This window comes from Pteronotus mesoamericanus, unplaced genomic scaffold, assembly GCF_021234165.1.
Source record: "Pteronotus mesoamericanus isolate MK-2021 breed Mesoamerican mustached bat unplaced genomic scaffold, CSHL_Meso_final contig_1018, whole genome shotgun sequence".
Lineage (NCBI taxonomy): Eukaryota > Metazoa > Chordata > Mammalia > Chiroptera > Mormoopidae > Pteronotus > Pteronotus mesoamericanus.
In genome coordinates, this window is record NW_026555002.1 from 2,924,933 (window position 1) to 2,946,622 (window position 21,690).

Here is a 21,690-nt window from a genome sequence, read left to right on the forward strand (position 1 = left end):
CCCGCCCCCTGCAGGCTCAGCCCAGACCTGTCTGAGCAGGGGAGAAGGTGGCGAAGGTCGCCCTGGAGTTTCGGCTGTACCGTGGGACATGCGCGCTGACAGGTATACATCAGTATGTAAGACGCGTCCGTGGCCTCCAGCACGGCATTGTTCTAATTAGAGACATGAGTCTGTTTGAGGGTTCACGTTAACCAGAGAGCTCTTTATTGCCCCACAGTGATCAGAAAAGAAGGTGGGAACGACCGGCAGTTCATTCTTGGTCAGAAATCCATTTCCATGGTCAGCTTTAAAGGGAACTCAAAAGGCAAGCGTAGGGGGCGGGATTTGGGTGGACTTTACTTATTTTTTAAATGTAATGCTTTCTTTCACCACGCAATGCGTTTTCTTTAAATGTGGGCGCCGCTCACTTCAGAGTTGAGAATGGAATGTCCGTAGCCCAGCGCGTAGGTTGGAGCGGGAAGCAGGAACCGCACACACCGTCAGAGTCCCCGGCTCACCGCAGGGACCTGGGATGGCGAAGCAGGAAAGAAAGGAGGAGGGAAGGTGGGGAGAGCAGGCAGCCTTGGGCCGTTGCTACAACCATGCAGGGCGCAACCCGGGAAGCGACAGCCACGTTGCTTCTGCCCAGGGAACGACACACATTCCCCAGTGGCACCGTGACCTAAATCTGGGAGCCCGCCGAGTTGCTTTGCTCCTAGCGGCCAGAGTTCGAGCCCCAAGGCAACCGGGCGCCCAGACAGCGGCCCTCTTTCCCCGAGTCCTGCGGCCGGCCCCTCCGCACCGCCCCGCAGCTCAGAGAAAAAAAGCTCAACTGTCTCATCCGCTCGTTCCTTTTGTTTTGGGAGGTGGTTCTGTTCGCCTTTCAGGGATGCCGGTTTTCTGTTCCGTGACAGCGAAGGGAGGGTCTGTTAGGGTGTGAAAAGCAGGAATGCCGGCGACACGGGCCAGGGAAACTGGGACGGAGCCCCGAATCCACGGCCTGCGTCCTGAGCTGGGAAGTCGAGGGGAGAAGAAAGTCACGGGAACAGCCTGTTCAGACGGGGTCCTTTGGGGTGACACGCTTCCCCGCCCGACCCTCGTGGGCCCCGTGGCCGTTCAGATCCACTTTCGCGCACACACATCAGAGCGTGTGGGACTCACGGCGCTCGCTGTGGTTTTATAAGAAGCACCCCGGTGACAGCAGACGGCCAGAGTGACCTGTCGAGCTGCCAGCTGGGCCACCATCCTCTTTGAGAGGACTTCAGACCCATTGGTTAATTTTCTAAAGATTTAATTATTGTTATTATTATTATTTTATTTTTTATTTTTTATTTTTTTTAGGGATGGGACGGGAGGCAGAATTGAGAGAGCTGAGATACAAGCCCTATTTCCATGAAGCATCGCTCCTCATGCGAATGGTTGAACAAGATAAAAAATCCTCGGGCTGCTGAAGACGGCCCGGATCCCAGCCCCCGGAAGGCGAAGACGCGAGCTGCGGAGAGAAAACGGAGCAGGAAGAGAGAGGCAACCGGCAGCTCAGAGCTCGCCGGCCTGAAGCTCATTTGAAAAGGGCCGTAGCCGTGGCTGTGGGACATTCCGCGGGACGCTTCAGGCTCCGCCGCGCCGCCCACACCCCGCCCTCACGAAACAAACCAGACCACGTGCGGGGGAATGTGTAGAAAATTGATCTTATCATCAAAATTAAATGTCTTGCTGAAATGCAGAAAGGGAAGTAACACAAAACAGAACACCCTAGGAAGCTGCCCCAGCAGGCGTGCCCAGGCCACAGGTGGCTGTTGGGGCTGAGGCAGCCCCAAAGCTGAGACCTTGCCCGTGTACCTGGGCGAGGGAGGGACGGGACACGTCGCCCATAAGCCACGCCACGCCGAGACATTCCAGGAATGGCGAGTAAGGAAGAACATTAAATATTTGAACTCTGGGCAATTTTTAATCCAAGCCGTGAAAGGACAAAGAAGGTAAACGTGGTCCTTCTGTAGACGCCTGTGCTGGTTCCCAGGGGACCAGCCCAGCACCATGACACGATTATGCTTTCAATGCTGCCGAGGCTTCCCATGTAAAGAGTCACTCTGGAGAGGGTGGCTCTGGTCACACCCGCCTCTGGAGAGAGGCCAAAACTGTTCTGCTGCAAACTTCAAAGAGGCACGGTGACATTTTTATGAGGATGTTTATCAATGTTTGTCTTGGCACAGGATTTCTACAGAGGTGGCCGTTGGGGCAGACAGGTGTGCACGGTCAAAGGAAAGTCACGAGGTCTCTTTTCTAACAGAAAATTGCTCCCCTGAATTCTGGCCTGAGGGAATCAGACCACGTTGGCTCTTAGGGCAAACATGGCTGAGTGCACAGAGCGTGTGGGTCCTGGCTCCTCAAGCTGCACCTTCCATGAGGGCTCCCTGGCTGCCCATCACCTGGGAGCCCATCACCCCACTGACAGTGTTTCTCTTCCTGTGACGTGTGACCTGCTAACGCCCAGGGGAAGCCGCGCCGGGAGAGGCAGGGGCGGAGCTAGAGCAAGGCGACCGTGCGCGGCGAGGGGGCAGCTCGCACAGTCCCGACGTACCAGTTCCCACCACCAATGGGACGGGTCCTTGGGTAGACCCACGACCCAGCAGACCCCTGCCCAGGACCGGTGGCCATTATTAAGCAAGGACTGACATTTTGGGCCCAGTGTTTGTTTATCCCTAGTCTCTTCCTCCAGAAGAGGCGGAAGGAACGTGCTGGCAAAAACGTTTGGGGAAGACGGGTGAATGCAGAGGTTGGCAAATTCCAGAAACATGTCAGTTACTTTATACGTGGTTACTACCCTGTCCTGACCACTATAGAAATGACCCCTGCCCTCCATAGGGGCCCCGTGGTGAGCCAGGGTTCTGGGGGCTGGTGCGCAGGGGGAGGGGCTTCGCAGAGACTGTAAAGAGATACTGGGTTTCACAACATTGATACCGAAAGCAGATGAAGAAAGCACAAAAGTGAACTGCAGGTCACTGCCACTCACGCAGGTTGGTATCAACATCCTAAATGAAACAGCAGCCACTGGGGTCCAGCCGCATATATAAAGGATAGAAAACCATGACCCCATGAGGTGCTTCCAGGAATGCGAAGGCAACGTATTCCCGTAACTCGCCATATTTTTTTAATCAAAGGAAAAAGACAAATTCCCAAATTTAAAATTCAAATTCAGAAAAGAGAAATTTCCAGTGATGTTCAATCAAGTTCAAGATACGTTTATACTCTAAACTCTTAACAGTGAAAGGAAAGATACAATCTGAATATGATTAAACGTATAAATACCCACCAAACGAGAAACCAGCGCTGTGCTTAACGGGGAAACACTGAAGTGCTCCTTAGAATGCTAAGTCAGGAACACAACAGACGTGCTTCTCACCGTTCTGTTCTCTAACCTCGTCAGAACTCACTCAAAGAACCCAGGAAAAAGAAAGACGTGGCATTCCAAAAGTGAAGAGGAGGCAAAATTAATGTTATTTGCAGAAGCTTTATTGCCTATATGGAATACTCTAGAAAATCAACTGAAAAGCAATTAAAAACGATATGAGGATTTAGTAGTAATGCCAAAAACCAAATATATTTTAGTCAGTTTTATATCTTGAGATAAAATGACAAAAGACCTCATTTATAGTAACAACAGAAAGAATAATACCAATAAATAAATTGTAAAAGAAATATGCCACACACACACACACACACATTCTTAAACTCTATGAAGAGGCATAAAACAAGATTTCAGTAAATGGAAATGTATATCTTATTCTTACAAAGCAAAATTCAAAAATCTAAAGGTGCCTGTGTTTTCTAATTTAGTCTACAAACTTGATGTCATTAATCTGATTGAAAACTCCAACAGAAATTTTGTTCATAACTTGACAGGCTGATCTTAAAGTTGAAATAAAAGACAAGCATATGGGAATATCCAGGAAAGTTCTGAAAAAATATAGACAATGGGGGATGTGAGGTAGACACCGGGCTTGTCGGGCATTTACAAGGGGCGGTAAGTAGAGCAGTTTGCTACGGAGAGGAATAAACAGCCCTAAATCAGGGCGCACATGCCTGGCAACGTCCCTGTGTATCACCTGTCCAGAGGTAATGCCCAGGCCCCCTGCCACCTTGGTGGGAAGCCGTGGGGACCGATGAGGGCGTCAGCCTCGCGGGCGGCGGGCCGCCTTCCGGTCCGGGCCCTCCCACTGCCCGGTCGGCCCCACAGCGGGCTGGACACAGAAAAGCCTGGCTCCCAACTGGTACAGATTTCTAAGTAAGTGGCCTGAGGGCACTGTCCCCGGGTACTTTCCTGGTGACACCTGCTTTGACAGAAAGCCGGCTTTGCTGTTGATTCCGTGGACTGAGAAATCTGCAGGAGAAGCTAGGCTGGCATTCTGGCGGGTGAGGTGATTGCTTCTCATCCCTGAATCCCCAGATGATTTCTTTTTAAAAATTAAAATTAGTACAAAAGAAAAGATGCTCTTTGACACTGCACTGCTTGGGACTGCTTGTCTTTGTAAGAACGAGGAATTTATGACCATGGTATGTTGACCTCAATCACATGTTTGGCATAACTATGCTAAACACGGCCACTTGATGAGTCTCAGCTCCTAAAGTCTTTAGCTGATACTGGTCTCCTCGTGGCATTAGCTTCTTATCTAAAAATTTAACCGTGACTCACATTGTTTTTTTTTTTTTTAAAAATCAGACAATGAAAGAGAAAAAGTAAGGCATTTATTAAAGGCTGCGAAGGGAAAATCACACACTTCCTGAAGTGTCTCTCTTCACTGGCACGTTTCCTCCCAAAGCATTTTGCTGTTAAAGAAAGAAGGGCGAGAGGATTAGACCCCAAGGCGTGCATGTCACATGCGTGCCAGGGGGCGCGGGGCCTGCGGGGGCTGGGCGCTCTTCAACAGGGAACCAAGATGGCGCCGCAGGCGAGAGCAGCGAGGCAAAGCTGCCAGCGGCCTGAACAAAGAAAAGGGTGAGAGACACCTGCAGGGAGAAGGGGAGGAACTGGGTCTGGGTAACGAGACCGAGCCCCGGGCAGGAAGCTCAAGTCTCCAAAAGGGAGAGTCCACAGGGGCCCCGAGGGAGGCTGCCACCTGGTGCTGGGGTGCAGGCCGGTTTGAGGAACAACAGGGGGGTAGGAGGGTGGGCAGGAAGGCGGGAAGAGGCCAGTCAAGGCAGGGAAGGAGCAAGCCGACCTCCGCTGCGGCCACCAGAGCGCACGCGGCTGGAGACAGGAAGGGCCGTTCGTTCGTTCGTTCACATGCCCATCCGCCCATTCAGTAAACATGTATGCATTGAGCATCTATTGGGGGTTACAAAGATCAATAAGGGACAGCCCCGATCTCCAATATGAAGGAAGGAAGGAAGGAGGGGACTGCACACTAGCAGGGAAGACAGAAGCCGAGTCCAGCACAGCGGATGCAATTCCAGAGATGCCCATGGGCAGGGCGCCCCGAGGAGAGGGGTGCCTGGAGAAAACACGTCAGCGAGACCCCAAGGATTAGCTGGGGCGGGGGTGCTGCGGCCCAGCAGCAGGGGCTTGGGTCCGGAGGTCAGGCCCAGGCTGGGGGCAGGAGGAATACCCTGCCGTGCAACTCTTCCAGGTGGAAGGGAGGCCGAGAGAGGCAGAGGACCCAGACAGGCACCACGGCCCTGGGGGGAGGGCCGATTCCTCAGGCCCCTCCTCACAAGGGAGCTCAGGCTCCACCCTCCGCGGGAGCAGGGCCTTGACCTGGGAGGACTGGTGTCACCGGAACTCTGGTGACAGTGCGGAGGCGACTTTGGGAGGAACAAGGTGAGACCATCAGCAAGATGCTGACCACAGGCTAGAGGAGACGAGGCCAGAACTTGGAGAGGCGGGGACAGCGCTGGGAAACATCGGAGAGGAAGGACAGACTTGCTGACAGGTTGGATGAGGGCGGGGAGAAGGTCAAAGATGAACTCGCTTCAGGCCTGAGTGACCAGGAAGGTGAGCTGGACCAGGAGGGAGAGCAAGCCTGGAAGGGAACACTTCCGCTTTGAGCGTGTGCCGGGGCACCCGCCCGACAGCAACAACAGCAGGGTGCTGTCAACTGAGCTGGAGCCCAGCCAGGGGGACACAGTGGAATTGGAAGCGGAGATCATCCAGGGACAGGTGAGCAACCTGGGGCGTGCGTGCCCGGCGCACCTGGGGGAGAGGACAGTGCGTGCGGAGCCCTGGGGACCACCGCCATTTCAGGAGCAGGAGGAAGAGGAGAGATCGGGGAAGAAGAGAGAACTCTCCGCAGAGAGGAGAGCAGGGAGGCAGAGCCTCAGGGGCCGGGGGTTTTGGGAAAGAAGGGAGTTTTCATCAGCATCAAGAGGGGCCAGGTTCAGCCAGAAAAGGGGTGGGTGGGGCCCAGGAAGCCCAGAGGGCTCGATGGGGGCGGGGCTTAGTCCTGAGAAGTGCTGGAGGCAGCACAAGCTGACACTAGTGTTCAAGGCCAGGTGAGAAGGAAGGGAAGCTGGGGACAAACCAGGGTGGGGACCCATCCCACAGCAGATCCTCACTGTTCCCAGAAATTCGCCGACTCACTAATAGTTGTTGGCGGCCCCCAAGTCAATGCTTCTCGAGCTTTCTCATCATTCCAGGATGCGCTCCAAGGGGCGAAAAATTGGTGCCGTTCAGCCTGAGGGCTGGGACGAGGCGGCTCTGCCTCCGGGCCTCAGCTGTCGTGCTGGGAACCGGGCCGTTCCGGTGCCGCGGTGCCTGCACTTTTGTCCTCGTTGTGGGTGATCTCGCTGATGATGGTGGCCACCAGTGCTGTGCCGGGGGCTGTCTAGTGCTCCTGAGCCCAAGGGAGCTTCGCGATGTCTCAGGAGGACACATGCAGGCTCGACAAGCCCCATCCAGGCCGGAATCGGAGCACCGCTGGCGGGGGCGCAACGTGAATCAATCAACACCACATATCAGAGAGGGTGTCCTCCAACAGACGCGCACGTGACGTGTGCCCAGAGGCTGGCAGGGACCTGCCCCTGTGCTCCCTGGGATTCGCTGACGCCGTGTCTGTAGTGACTTCATAGAACAGAACCACTGTGAACAGGGAGAACGGCCATACCTGGGGAGGCCCCCAGCAGGCGTGCGCAGCGACGGACGCTCAGAGCACAGTGTAAGTCAGTAGAGGCACAAACAGCCAGGTTGCCCGCTCCCTCCAGCGCCCAGGCTGGGTCTTTTCTGTCTCAGAAGGGTGTGGGGGCGGGGGGTGCCAGGCTTCCCCAGTAAGGGCGGCTGTGGGAGCTCAGGACAGGAAGTCACTAACGGGTCTGATACCCGGATGGAAATCACTCAGCAAGCTCACTAAGAGGCCCGTGTTTGGGGGCCACACCTCTCACGTGGTTGATGGTAGGTAGGTGTGCTGTTACCACTTCCGGTCGGATCAAGTCTTTGCCTTCCAGCTGCCTGCTAGTCATCTAGCCTCAGCCAGCCCGTGGCACAGGTGACGTAAGCAAAGAGCCCTTGAGCTTGTGCCCTCTTGGGCTGTTTCCTAAACATGGAGGTAGCACCATGAGGCAGAGGCTCTCGGGAAGGAAAAGAGGGGCTTTGGAGACAGACAGACACACAGACGGACTTCGGGAGCAACATCCCAATGCCAGCACCGTGTCTGAGGGCAGAGCCCTCCAATGCCTCAGTCTCCTCATCTATGAAACAGGGCGAGCAGTGACAGAACGCGTGGGGACCGTTGCCGGCTTGCTGTAAGGCAAAGGGCACGCAGGGTCCACACACGCAGGCCCGGGCACCCTCCGGAATTCAGATTTTCACTGGTGCCGGGGCATGTGCTGAGCAAACCGATGGAGGCACGAGGCCGAGTCTTGGCACCGCACGGCGACTGGCAGGGGCCTCATGGAGGACTGCCCCCCCACCTGTGCCGGCCTCAGGCACGGGATTTGAGAATCCCGCACCGATCGACCACCACCGTGAAGGCGAGTGCGTCGCCCAGGCTGCCGTGGAGGGTATGGTCGCTGTGGCGCCCGGTCTCTGGCCTCTACATAATGAAAGCGCCAGAACTTCTCCAGCTATAAAGACCACGCAAGTGTGAGACCCTCGAATCGAGGCCTTTCAACGGGAGAGCGCGGACCTGACTTACCGTAGTTCCCATTGCAGGAGAGCAAACACGGAAAGTGGTCAGGGTTCTTTGCTGAAGTAGCACCTTCCGCTCACCACGCCCACATACAAAGTGGCTTTCTAGGTGCGTGGGAGAAGCCTGGAACAATGTTTACTACATCGCAAAATCGCTGACGCCGCTCCTGTTTTGTTCCAGAAACTGAGCCAGTCTCCGCAGCGTCCGCGTTGTACGAGCCAAAGCTTCTGCCTTCAGAAAACTCCCCACAGGGTCAACGACCTTCACAATGTGAAACAGGCCACCTGATTTGGATTGTGCGTTCACGCATCGTTCACTCCTTCCCACGTGATTGAACCCTTTTTCTGTTCTCAGCACCGTTTCTCAGCATTACGAAACACAGGGTGTTGTTATTAATAATCTAAGATCGACATCGTTGGTCATCTTTTTCCAGTAGGGACAAAAACAAGTAAATAATAGCAACAACAAATGTTTGCAGGGCCTGCGTCCTAGAGGACAAAGGGATGGGGTCCCTGTCCCAGCTTGGAAGGGGCGGACCGGGCTGGAGCCGGGTCGGCTGATTGCAGGCCTTGTGGGTCGGCCGCCTCTCTGGACGCCCTGGGTCAGCGTCGCCAGCCTCACTCTCCAATCCTGGAGCACAGGTGGGCACCTGCCCTGCGGAGGGTCAGGGGAGGGCAGAGACACAGCCACTGCAGTCAAAGGCCATGTGCAGGCCAGGGCAGGAGCCTTGGGCCTTTCGTCTGCGCTGTCTTTCAAAGAGATGTTTTTGAAAGGATCAGTTTCTTTGTAGGAATCAAGTCATGAATTTATATAGTAATACATATGAATGCGTGCCCAACATAAGCATATTATTAGTAATAAAATACAGCCAGTTCATTGGGGATTCTATCTTTTACCCCAGAGGATGCTTGGTAAAGCCCAATGAAATGATTTCAGTTTATAAAAAAGGAATATAATGAGTCTGTTTCTTCATACTGAGTAGTTTCTTGCTCTCATCCTAAAGCTGGCTTTTATTTTTGGGGTGCGCAGAGATGAAAAACGAAACCTACCATTGGCAACTCTCAACCAATACGACCTTCACTGGTGGGTTTTTCTTCTATTTTAGTAAGAAGACTTCTTTCCAATTCCAATGGTTAAAAATTGGTATACTATGCTTAGCAGGTTCTTCTTTATTTTTTAAGAAAAAAAGAATCTTGAGAACCCAAAGTGAAACATTCCATCATTCACTAAAAAAAATGCACTTCCGGCTTGCCTGCCGTGTGCCAGGCTCTGTCCAGGGTCTGGGAGACAATGGCCAAGTCCCCTGGCGCTGTGCCGGGCACTCCGGTGGGGACAGACGGGGCAGAGGAGACCGGCCGTGCCCTGGGGTGAGGCTGGAGCCGTGGGCGGGGCCTGGCCACCGAGGATACATGGGCCAGACTAGGGAGCTCGGACTTTATCCTGAAGGCACCCAGCGCTGTGTAAACTGTAAACTCTTGAAGGCCCAAGCTTTGTTATTAACTTGCACGTGTGTACCCAACAGCGAACATGCACCAAATCGATCCCTATTACTGCACCCAGGAGTCCCATTAAGTGCATCCTTGATGATGTCCCTTTACCAAATGGATTCACAAATATATACCTGCTGTTGCTCCAATCCCCAGCCACTGGGAATTCATAAACCCATGAGACTTGATGCTTGAAGTGGGTGTGGAAAAGTGGGGCTCAGACGCCAGCTCCCCACCCTTCCTCTCAGCTCAGGGCCTGACTTTTGCACACCTCTGCTGTGTCCTGTAAGTGAAGCAAGCAGGAGGGGGTGTACGTGGAGAAGGACCAGTCTCTGTGTTTCCAGATAGTGTACAAGGTGGACACCATGGGACCAGGGCCTGGGCCAATGCCAGAGAAAAAATGTGGACAAAATCAATAATGGACCCATGTTGGGAGAAGACAGAGGCTAAGGAAGAGTCGAGGACGCTCCACAATTTTGCCCTTGTGAAGATTAGGTGGCTGGCGATGTCTTCCATTGAGAAAGGGAGCGGGAGAGGAGGCTGGTTGAGTTTCCTTCGCTCGCGGGGTATCCATAGCAACGGCATCTAGTGGGCCTGGATCTCAGACGGAGCAGGGCAAGAGATGCGGCCTTGGAAGTAATTGCATAATGATGATGGAGTCGGGCGAGGGGAGGAGATGACAAAAGAAGGAAGGAACTGGGCTACGGAGATAATACGAATGGTCACCAGGATTTAAATGATCCAGCAGGAAAAGGGGGGCAGAGCAGCCCACGGATCTGAAGGTTTAAAAACCCAGTTTGCAAAAAGCAGAAAAGTGAACGAGAGGCGAGGAGGCCGAAAGGAACTGTCGTCTCAATTGTGTGGAGCTTAGCGGAGAAGGCGGGAGGGCGGCAGGGACCCTGGGTCCCAGGAAGGGGCTGTTCCCTTGTTTGTCTGTTGTTTGTTTGCTCCTAAAGGGAAAAACTAGACCACAGGTGGCCGCAGATAAATGAGCCGCAGGAAAGGGCTGGAGGGCTCCAGAGCGAAGAGCCGGCAGAGGGGCAGCCGTGTCTGGGAGGGGAAGTGGCAGTGGGAAGGCGGGGAGGGAAGGTGAACGGGGAGGCACAGACTTTGGAAGGGAAGGGAGCTGCCGTGTGAAGGCCTTTGCTGCTGCAAGAGCCGCGAGGTCTCACGACACACGTTTTTACCTGTGTTTTCTTACCTCGAGGCTGCTACTCAAAGCCCATGTCAACTCTTGCTCTGTGCCACAGTCTCGGGGACCATTGGTTTCCAGGAGGAAAGACCCTTCTCATGACCTCTAAAAACAAAAAAGGAATGCACAGGCTCTGTCACTCATATCAAGAGCTAAGACAACGCAGGCCATGTGTCAATAAACTAAGGGGCATGTTCGTGACTAGCATAACCAGGACCCATAACCCTCCTGCCAGGAGACCCCCCGAGAACAAGACAACAGTGCCTTCCTGATCCGCTCTCCCCTGCTCTGTCCCACGTGGTGTCACAGCTGAACCCAGTGCCTCTCTCTCTCCACCACGGGTGACCTGCCTCCATCACAACTGCAAGCCCTCAAGGGCACAGACTGTCACGTCGCTCTTTCAGTCCTCCACGGCTCTGCCCTGTGCTTGTCACACAGATTTGGTGCATTGAACTAAATCGTCATGTCCAAGGCTGTCTCCGAGACGGCTGCCCATCTGTGTCAGTAGCGCTCCCAAAGCCCAGGGTGGCTTTAGAATTCAGCTCTGGAATTACCTTCTGAGATGTATAAAGAGTCTCCGTCATAATAATTTATGTCTATGTGTACTTTGGTCCCAAGTGGCATTTCCCCAGCGCGGGAGCCAGCCTGTAGCATGGCCTCCTGGTTATTCCCACGCTTGGGCATTTCTCTCCCACACTGACCCAGGGTCGGTCTGTGTGATTAACACATATGCAGAAATGACGGCGTGTCTCTTCCAGAATTCGGTCATAGAAGGCTGTGCCTCTGTCTCGAATGCTCTGTTGCTTGCTCATTTCTCTCTCTCTCGTTTTCTTGGGGGAAGCAGCTGTCATTTTTAGGGGGCATTCAGACAGCCCTGTGGAAAGGCCCACGTGGTGGGAAACGGAAAACCTCATCCTACAGCCCGTGACGACCTCAGGCCTGCCAGCCAGCATGTAGGCGACTTGGAAGTGAATCCTTCCGCCCCAGGCAAGCAAGCCTTTCGATGACATCACAGCCCCACCCCACCCCCACCCTCAAGCCCTTGTCTGTCTCACCAAATTGTCTGACCTTATTAGAGACCTTGGGCGAGGCACACCTTGCTAAGCTGCTTCTGGGCTTCTGACCCTTGAAAACTGTGATCATAACCCATTGTTGCTTTCGGCGCTAAGTTTTGGCGTCATTTGGCACACAGCAATTGGTTATTAACCTGATGCATCAGATCTATTCCCAAATGTCTTTTGGTTACTTCTAAAGTCACACCTAATGGCAAGGGTTTCCCACCGCTACGGAGATTCAAAAAAAGGGGCCATAGATGCTGCAGGCAGTTCCAAAAAACATGTCCCAAAAACATTTCAACAGCGGTCACACTGGTGGAGTAACTATGCAGTCTTTCAACAAGACAATTTGAAGAAGGTCTAAAACCGAGGTTTTTATTTATTTATTTATTTTTAATCAAGCTTCAGATTGTCAGCCTCAGTGCCGCCAATCGGTTGGAGTGTGCCTAACGAGGGTCAGACGCTGACCTCAATGAAATAGTCTTACCCGTTTCATTCGCTGGGGAGGAGAAATCTGAACAGAGAGTGAATGTCCCAATCCCTTTGGAAAGCGGCATGGAAAACACCAGAGGCTCTGCAGTCTGGCAGGTCTGTACCAAAGCCCTGTCTCTGCCACTCACGAGCTGGATCGGAGTCCTGCCTTGACCGGGTGGCCTTGGGCAAGCTGCGGAAAGTCACTACGCCTCAGTTTGCTCATCTACAAAACGGGAGGGAACAGGGCGCCAGCTCACGGGGCGGTTGTGAAGGCCGAAGGAGAAAACTGTGTCAAGCAATTAGCACGAAGGGAGTGCCTTGTGTGGGCAGCTAACGCCGTGGGTTGTTACTCATTTCTTCTCGATAAGCAGGCAGAACCTGGTTTACAGAGCTATCCCAAGAAGTAAATAAGAAAACTGGTCTGTAAACGGGAGAAAATAAATACTGGTGATGATGCCCGCGTGCCACGAAGTGCAGTTGAGTGGAGGGCAAAGGGAAGATTCCCAAAATTTTGGTTATTCAGAAAACGCCCCAGGGTCGGCAGGACAAAAGGGCAGTGTTTATTTCCCGAGAGGGGCTCGGTGTTTTGATCCCTGGTATGTTTCAGGGGATTTCAGTGCCTCCTGTTTCCCTTTTCAATGAGCTGCAAGCGAGTTTACTACCTTTTCATTGTCACTTACACTGTTTTGGAGCTCAGGGGCTGTCCCCCGTGCGATGGCCCCAGCAGGGCCCGCCCTGCTGAGAACAGGGTCTACCGACCTAGGAGAGAAAGTAGGGCCGCTCACCAAGTGACCGTCCATAAAACTGCTCACTTCTGCGCCCGTCAGGAGCGAGACCTGCAACACAACAGCAGCCATGAGGCCTACGGCTTCCAGAATATTCTGTGATTTCATTATTGATGCCCCAGATGGGCCTCGTAAACAAGGAGGAAGTGGGCGATTGCCAAAGAGCTTAGCCACCATCAGCACCGACGGGCAAAGGCTTCAGGAACGTGGGCACGGCCCCCGAGCCACGGAGCCCTAAGCCCCCAGCCCTGTGACAGGCCACCCAGGAAGGAGGGAGGGGAGAGCCCGCCCTCCCGCAGTTGAGACCCCCCCCCCCCCCCCCCCGCTACATGTTATTATTGCACTCCCAGGCCCTATAGCTCAGGAACGGGTGAACAAGCATGTTCAAGTCCAGAGACAGACCCTCTCAAGGTGAAAACCCACCTCTGCCCAGACTATTGGACAGAGATGCCGGGGCCATCAAATGAAGCCACGTATGGAAAAGCTCCGTATAAACACAAAGGGACACCTAAATGAAAAGTTCGTCCCTATTGCCCAGTGTGAAGACAGAGACAAAAGGAAAGTGTTTATTTTCTTATTCAAAGGTTATGTATAGATATGTCTACTTTTAAATGACTCACTGACAGAAAGCTTTAGTAAGAGGTTGTTTCAAGGGAAAAAAATGGAAAAGAACGGATCTCAACTTACCAAATAGATCACTGTTTCTCCCTTGAGGAGATCCCAGTATGTACCTAAAACCCATCTTCATGAATTTAAGCATCAGTACATAGCAGCACATGAAAGAGAGAAGAAAAGACCCTATAAAAGAAGGCAAATCTTATCTGGGGGACTCTGGTCAATTAAATAAGACAATACGTTATGTTAAATAACTTTATATGGTACTAAGTATGTATGTCTAAGAAAGTATATACAGAAATGCAAGTTACTTGAAGTTTATATTGACTAAGACTCTTTCCGCCAGACTCAGAGTTACTTCCAAAAGTTGTGCACCAGAAAATGGCAGCTTGTCACATGGACCTGCAGACAGACTGTGTTTAGGTCTCCCTATGAAGCTGTCACGAGTGTTCAGTCAAGGGTGCATAGGCAGCTTTCATGGAGCTGCTGAAAAGTCTACGTAGAAAAAATGTCTGCAAGAAAAGCCGCACAGGAAAGCTCATAGCATCGTGATTTATCATATCCCAAAAGCGGAAAGAACCCAAATGGCGACCACCTAATAGAGAGATCCACTGTAATATATCCATACAATGGAATATCACTCAACGATCTTAAGGAACTAAGTAGTAACACATGCTGCAACAGGCGTGGGGCTCCCACACAGGATTCTACATGAAAGAAGCCAGCCGCAGGGGAGCACGCAGTGTGTGATTCCCCTCATAGGAAATGTCCAACACAGGCAAATCCATAGACGCAGGAAGGGACTGGTGGTCATCGCCTGGGGAGGAACGGGGGCCAGAGAATGGCAGCTGATGGGTGAGAGGTTTCTCTCTGAGACGATGCATATGTTCTGGATTGAGGTAGCAGTGATGGCCGTGCCGCGTTCCAGGCGCGCTAAAACCCCTGAACTGTATACATTTCGCTTTGCAGGACAGCACCCAGCCAACCGAGCCACACTGGCCGGGGCTCTTCCTCGGTTTCCTCAGTTTTTTAAAATTCATTCAATGAGTACTTTCTGAGTATCTATCCTAAATCACACATTGTCCTGGACTGACAAAAATAAACATTCCTGACCTTGTGAGAAAGACACCCTAGTAAAGAAAGCAGTCAGTGGATGAACAGACAAATATGAAATATAATTTCAAGTCAAATTTATATAGCCCTGGCCTATGAGGCCCCATCGGTGGGAGTGTCGTCCCATAACCAAAGGGCTGTAGGTTTGATTCCTGGTCAGGGCACATGCCTAAGTTGCAGGTTTGACCCCTAGTCTGGGCACATACAGTCTCTGGTCTGGGTGTCTATGGAGGCAACCAACTGACTCTTCTTTCTCGCACTGATGTTTCTCTCTCTCCCTTCCTCTCTCTAGAAACAATGAAGACGTGTCTTCAGGTGAGGATAAAAAATTAAAACGCTATTAATTTTGCAGTATTATTACAATTCAGTGTCAATGTGAATGAAGGAAAAGGTGCGTCCTGCCGCACGCGCGCATCTGTTACGTACCAGACGCGAGGCCAGGTCTTCTGTGCCCACCACCTCCCTTGGTTCGGCCCACAGCCTACAGGGCTGTTTATATTCCTGGCATCTATTCCTTCGCTTAAGAAGAAGAAGTTGCAGTTCAGGAAGGTTAGGTATCCTGACCTAAACTGCAGAGCAGGCAAATAGTTTTGGACACAAGTGGAACAAAGACGCTCCTCTTCGTTTCACTGAATCAGGGGACCTGTGAGCGTCCTGCTTAGACCTAAAACCTTGAAGATTTGCTAATGGTCACGTTGAGCTCCCTCTTTCCCAAATCTTGGGGAAACAGAAAGAGAGAGTTGGAAATAGAGGGAGAATGACCAAGGGTGCCCAACATTTTAGCATCTCAGGGCCACGCTGGGAGAAGAAGAGTTGTCTTGGGCCACACGTGAAATACGCAAACACTACCAAAAACTGATGAGTGAAGAAGTTTTAAGTAAATTTACGGTTTTATGTTGGACTGCATTTATAGCCATCCTGGGTCACATGCGGCCCGCAGGCCGCAGGTTGGACACCCCTGATTGTAGGTAGATGGGTAGACACATACAAACAGGCAGACAAAAAGGCTGAAGGAAGTAAGGGATATTGAAGATGAGATTGTAGGTAAAAAAGAGAATCCTGTTGAGCAGCAGAGCGACGCTTGCCCACACCTGGGGGATGTTGTGACCACAGTCTGCCACAGGCCCACGGAGACCCTAAGACGTGCTGTCCTGCAGGCCACCTAACCCCCGGCCATACCTCCTCGCTGCTGTCCGACTCGGAGCTGGAGGCCCAGCGGCAGCGCACCCACACGGCCTGCACCTGCCCGTCGGACATCCGCACGGTGCTCCGGCAGGCGGCTGTGGGCTGGAAAAGGCAAGACAATGAGCTGGGTCTGCAGAAGCGCACAGAAGGGCTGGGACCCACACCACGCTGCAGGGCTAGGCTCAGTGACACAGAGGGCACGGAAAAATTCACAGAGGCCTGTCGTTTCTCCAAAATGAAAATTTCTCAAAGGCCTAAGGAGAAACAAATGAAATACTTATACGTCTCTTGAGCGGTTAATGCACCGCGAGTCCCGGGAAAGCAGACGTCCCCTCATGAGCACAGAGGGGCCGCCCTGAACCCCTGAACCCTTGCCGCCCACTTGAGCAGCAAGACATGGGAGAGACCGAACGGCTCTGCTCCGGCCTTGGATTTCATTAGGAACAGATGCTTGTGACACTGGGTTTTGGTCCTTCGTAAAACAGAGTCATGGAAGAAAGTCTCATGAAGCAAATAAGACAAAGGGTCCCTGTTCAGAAGTTACACTGCCGTGAAGCAGCCCCGACGTACACTGACAACAGAACGAAGCCCCGGGAACGCATACATCACAACGCCAACGCCTTGGAAAGGGAACGTTGGGTTGATGGTGCCGCCCAGGGTTGCGACCAAAGTGTGGGACCAGATTGCGGTCCCTGCGGATATGGAACTGAACAGCCGCCGTCCTGACGTTCATTCCCAGCGGAGCCCGAGCTCGCTGGGGAGAGAGACACTATCCCACTGTCAACTGCAAAATAATGCCACTCCCGCGGTCAGGGTTTTGCAATTATTTTAAACAGAATTCGAAATGTCTTTGGGATTTTGGCCTCTTTGTATTCACCTTTCTGGAACCACCATTGTCCCCGTTTTAGAGAATGGGAAACGGAGGCACCAGGGGTTAAATAACCTGCCAGCGTTCTTCAGGACCATGGGCTCCAGAGCTCATGTCCCCAACCACTGGGCTGCACGGTCCCCGCCCAGGAACACTGCGTGCGCATAGCAAGTGCCTCCTGGGGTGGCCTCACCACAGGCAGGGGCCCGCTCTCTGCAGGACACCAAAGCGGCTCCAGGTCGTGGAAGGAGACGTGGCGCTTCCTCCTGTTAGTTTCTGGGGCAGTGGGTGGGCCCTTCCCAGCACACTTACCACGAAGTAGCCTCTTTGGAAGTCACAGGTAGCGGGGTCTTCTCCAGAGCCCCTCCGGCAGGTCGTCTCACGGATGCTGAACTCTATGTCCATGCTCAAGCTGTTCTCATCCAGCACGTTGACCTTCACAACAACAAAGCGTCAGTTTGCCGTTGGTGTGCTTCTGAAATTCACATGCTTAGGAACGTCTCCCCCTGCCCAAGGAGAAAACGTGACAGCATCATCCCCCAACTTAAAAAAAAAAGCTGCCAGTCATCTCAGCAGTCCCCTGGTTCCACACCTCGTTCCCAACACCAGAGGGAAAAGTGCTTTGCCAAAGGCATACAATGCTTTGGGGCGATACAGGAACCGGGACTTTGGTGTCCTAACTCCAGGGCCAGCAGGGCACCTAAAGCCCGGGTTACAATGGTTCCTCGCTATTCGCAGGCTCCACACGCAGATGTGCCAACTCGCTAAAATGTTTTTGTAACTCCAAGTTTCAGGGCTCGGGGGCCCCTCACAGGCGTCCGTGGGCATGCGTAGATTTCAGGGAGGGGGCATTATGTGTGTCGCCTGACAGAGAAGTTTGAATAATCAGAAAGAGAGGGAGGGAGCGGCAAGAGCAGGCAGGTTTCCGGGTAGAGCTGCCGCACACAGGATGCGATGAGATGCGACATCTCATCGTCGCATACTCGTTAAAGATCATACACATACATGCACACAGACGTGTGTTTATTTGCAGCGGCGCGTGTGTCTGGGCTCAGGCCTCGACAAGACAGCACGCGTGCCGGAACGTGCACTGGGGGCCACACCCCACCCCGGCCCCCCTCCCCCGGCCAGACCTCCGTGGTGCCAGTAATCGGCCCTCTCAAGTCTCAGCCTCATGTTCTTACTCATCTAAGTAAGTATTCACTTTCTTCTGTAACAAGCGCAGCTGCACCACATGCAGGCCTGGCTAGAGGGCATTGATTTCCCCAGCCTGCGAGTGGATTTCATGACACGCCGAAGACGAAGCCAGTGCAGCTGGGGTGTGGGGGAGGTGGGGAACAAGGCCCTTTATCCTGGCCTGGTGCCCTTCCAGAACAAAGCACCCTTCTGCTTGGCAGCTGGCCGCACACATCCCGCATTGCCTGCACACCATGACATCCAGGCCAGGTGACCCCAGTCTGGCCACTGCAGCCTGGTTCCGGGGTGGACACCTAACAAAGGCATGGCCTGTCATCTTAACGACCTATGTATGGCCCAGTTAGAAGGGACGACTGGGACAATTCGGTTGGCTTCCTGTGACTCTAGAAGTGGGACGCTGAGCCACTTTCTGAGAAAGAAAGGTCACAGTGAATGTGTTGTCTTCGGAGACTGGGGCTAAGTCTCCACGAGCCATGTGGTCCTCACAGCTCCTGAGGGAACAGTCTAAGGGTGAGCAAAGGTGGCCGGGGTGGGACACAGGAGCAGGCGCACAGACAGAGCATCTCTACCCCTTCCCGTGTGGCCTGTAATTTACAGAACCCGTCCCACCTCCCAGCCTCACCTAGACTAGCTTGAGGGCATTTCTTCCATCTCTGCCCAGGAATTAAGCGGTGACATCCCCTGGGGACCAGGAGGGGGCAGACGCCTTGCTGTCCAAGTTTCTCATTTCCTTTGAAGGATATTTTTGCTTCTCTTTCTTTGCCTGTCTCAGACTCAGTCACAGGAAGCCCAAGAAGATTCATCTCTCCTAATTTCCAATGCTAACAGGAAACAGACGACCACTCCATTGGCAAAGGAAAGGGATTGCTTTAGCTCAAAAGCCAGAACTTATTTCCTATAAATATTAGAAGCAGAACTGCTGAACTTGAAAGAGGCTCTTTTTTAATAAATGAGCAGTTCCTAATAAAGAGCTTCACGAGGAACCTGGGGACACGGGTTGCGGAGGGAGGCTGCTTGGCAGGAAAGATCTGAAAACGGGAAATGGGCCGAGGGAAGTGCCTGGCAGGGGACGCAGGCCCCTGAAGGGTTCTGGAAGCCTCAGGAACTGCGAACAGCTGGAAGAGGTGACGAGCTACTATCATTTTAAACTGGACAAAATTTAAAAAGTGTACCCAACACAGGGACAAAAGAAGCCAGAAAGCAGTAGAGAGAGGTGTGGAGAACGGGCCACGTGCACTCACTCTTTTTAAGGAGCTCCGGAACGCCCTGAACAGGTAGGGGCCCAGGGACCGAGAGTTCACATCCGCCACGGAGGCGCCCAGGGCTTGCCGCAGGGAGGACACGTTGTAGTCATACACTGGGAAACCTGGACGCACAAGCACACGGGACACCGTGAGACCAGGCATGCGGGCCAGGACACACCACAGATTACGTGGAGCTGAGTTCCTCACCTGCACAGGGCGGGCTGTTCATTCCGAGGACCAACATGACCAATATTTCCAGCACCATCTTCTCCATTCTGGGAAGAATTGTCCTGTAGAGCCAGGGAGGTTGTGTCTCTGCGTTTGGGGATGACACGTCTTCTGAGAGCAGCCCCTCCTGGATCGGGGCGGCCCGGCTCGCTCGCTCTGACTGGGCGGTCTGTAGCTTAACCAGAAACCATTGATCCAGGCGAATATTTACCGCCAACTTTTCCTGTGGAAAGGTGCCAATTGGAGGCCACTTTTGAAGCTGTGACCTCAACATGGGACTTTAGCCCATGGCAAAGACACCAAGAGGCTCAGGGACTCCTAAGCACTGTTTGCTTTTCTCTGTTTTAACTTCATGCACATGCACAGCTTCTTTCTTTCTTTTCTCCTTTCGTCTTTGGAGGGGGTGGGGTGCGTTTCATTTTCAACAAAACTTCTTGTTAAATTCTTGTCTGTTTAGTTCCTTCTCATGTTCCTGAAGATATTGCAGCTGACTGTTTATGAAAAGTGCATGGTTATTTCGAGATCTTTCTGGAAATTAAAACTGCAAAGAAGATCGTTTAACAGAAAGGATTTAACCCCGCCAAGCAAGGACCCCGCCCTTCTCTGTGAACGGGCGTGTTTCCTCTCTTCCTGGACAGCGAGGTCCAAGACAGTGACGGTCCTCACACGCTGTAAAATCCCACGGTAGTTTGCAAACCAATGAAAAGAAGAGACATTTCATGGTAAATATGGTGCGTGGGATATGCAAGCATTCACATGCTCACTCGTGGATTCACATGTGAGAAGCTGGATTGTGCTGGGGTTCGGAAAGGCCTGGACTTTCTGGGGTCCCCACTTGTCAGGAGTGCACCCTCGGCTGTGGCACTCAGCACCTCTGAGCCTCAACTTCCTCATCTGTAAAATGGGCAGAAGGTGTTACATGTGAGGTGTATTATTAGTCAGCGTTTTCCAGAGAAACCAAACCAACAGAATGTTTATATATACACATATATTTATGTTTATAGATGTTATAGATACACATTATAGTTGTTTATATATAAATATCTGTTTTGAGATCATATACTCATACCTAGAGAGAGAATGAGAGAGAGCGCACGAGATTCCAAGGAATTAGCTCACACAGTGGCAAGGGCCGGCAAGTCCAAAATCTGCAGGGGGGCCAGCAGGCTAGAGAGCCAGGGAAGAGCTGCGATTCGAGTCCAAAGGCCATCGGGTGGTAGATGGCTCCCTGCTTCCCTGCTCAAGGCCTTCCACTGGTTGGATGAGGCCCACCCACACTGTGGAGATTAACCTGCTTACTCAGAGTCTATTGATGTAACTGTTAATCTCCTCTAGAAAATATCCTCAGAAGAACATCCAGAATAATGTTTGACCCAGTATCTGGGCACCATGGCCAAGGCAACACATAAAACTAACCATCACAGAAAGATTAAATCACAAACCCTTGAAAGAATGTTTGGCAAATTAATTGCTCAATAAATGCTACGTGCTAGTGAGAATTCAATTCAGTAAATGGCCTTCATGTCTGCTAGGGTTGAGGCAATGAGCCCAGAGGATATCTAAATGAGCTCGGCATCTAGCTCGCCCTGCTTGAACAAGGCAAATGTAGGTACCAACAGGGCAGCATCAACTGCCACAAGAACCTTGGAGGCGGGGGCGGGGGGACGTTGGCAGTTCACTCGCTCCTCCTGAACTCAGCTCCCAGGTGGTCATGGGTCTCTTGAACTAGGCCTTGATGGGTACAGAAGCGCCCCACGGGAGAGGTGGAGACTCAGGCGGGGGAGAAAGAAGAGAAAGGAAACCACTCTGGAAGGGCCTGCAGCCATGTACCAAAGGACGTGGTGCAGGGCAGCGATGCTGGCCAGGGACCGGCCAGGCATTGGCACCAACAAGGAGGAGGAGGAGGAGGAGATTCTGGGTGGATTTAGCTCAACAATGTGCCCCACAGAAAGCACCATGATGCAAATTTTAAATTATTGCAACTATATAAGGCCGCTTTATGAATTAAAATATCGCCCCTGTTTTGCCTGCTCTCTGCACAAAGGTTTAAAATCAGGCTTCTGATTCACATACGCTCTGGATCATGCATGTTTACTGCCCTGACTCAAAGCATGATCTTTCTACAAGCATCACTCGCCAGCACGCTGGTAC

The 21,690-nt window shown here is 52.5% G+C and overlaps 1 protein-coding gene across 3 annotated transcripts; it reads right to left on the reverse strand.

Annotated features, from left to right (window-relative positions):
- Positions 1-4,700: 4,700 nt before the first annotated feature.
- On the reverse strand, positions 4,701-19,740 carry SPP2 (secreted phosphoprotein 2). 3 transcript variants are annotated; one of them, XM_054570507.1, is made up of 8 exons: positions 19,519-19,740; positions 19,309-19,433; positions 17,183-17,305; positions 15,997-16,104; positions 13,777-13,831; positions 13,090-13,140; positions 10,785-10,880; positions 4,701-4,803 (listed from the first exon to the last, which is right to left on the reverse strand). In XM_054570507.1, exons 1-7 carry the CDS (start codon positions 19,583-19,585, stop codon positions 10,795-10,797), a joined length of 615 nt encoding a protein of 204 aa, XP_054426482.1. In that variant the 5' UTR covers positions 19,586-19,740; the 3' UTR covers positions 4,701-4,803; positions 10,785-10,794. The 3 variants fall into 3 exon arrangements, with proteins under 3 accessions (XP_054426482.1, XP_054426473.1, XP_054426464.1); XM_054570498.1 differs by lacking the exon at positions 4,701-4,803 and adding an exon at positions 9,437-10,212 and having other exon boundaries at positions 19,519-19,703; XM_054570489.1 differs by lacking the exon at positions 4,701-4,803 and adding an exon at positions 10,221-10,533 and having other exon boundaries at positions 19,519-19,703.
- Between the last annotated feature and the right edge of the window lie 1,950 nt (positions 19,741-21,690).

What these genes read in the sequence shown, in the direction of transcription:
- SPP2 (XM_054570507.1), bottom strand. Translation starts at nt 19,585, where the DNA reads ATGGAGAAGATGGTGCTGGAAATATTGGTCATGTTGGTCCTCGGAATG. An exon ending in GAACAGCCCGCCCTGTGCAG is followed by an intron (nt 19,434 to 19,518) that starts GTGAGGAACTCA and finishes TTGTGCGTCCAG; the next exon opens with GTTTCCCAGTGTATGACTAC. An exon ending in TCCAAAGAGGCTACTTCGTG is followed by an intron (nt 16,105 to 17,182) that starts GTAAGTGTGCTG and finishes TGCCTTTTCCAG; the next exon opens with CCCACAGCCGCCTGCCGGAG.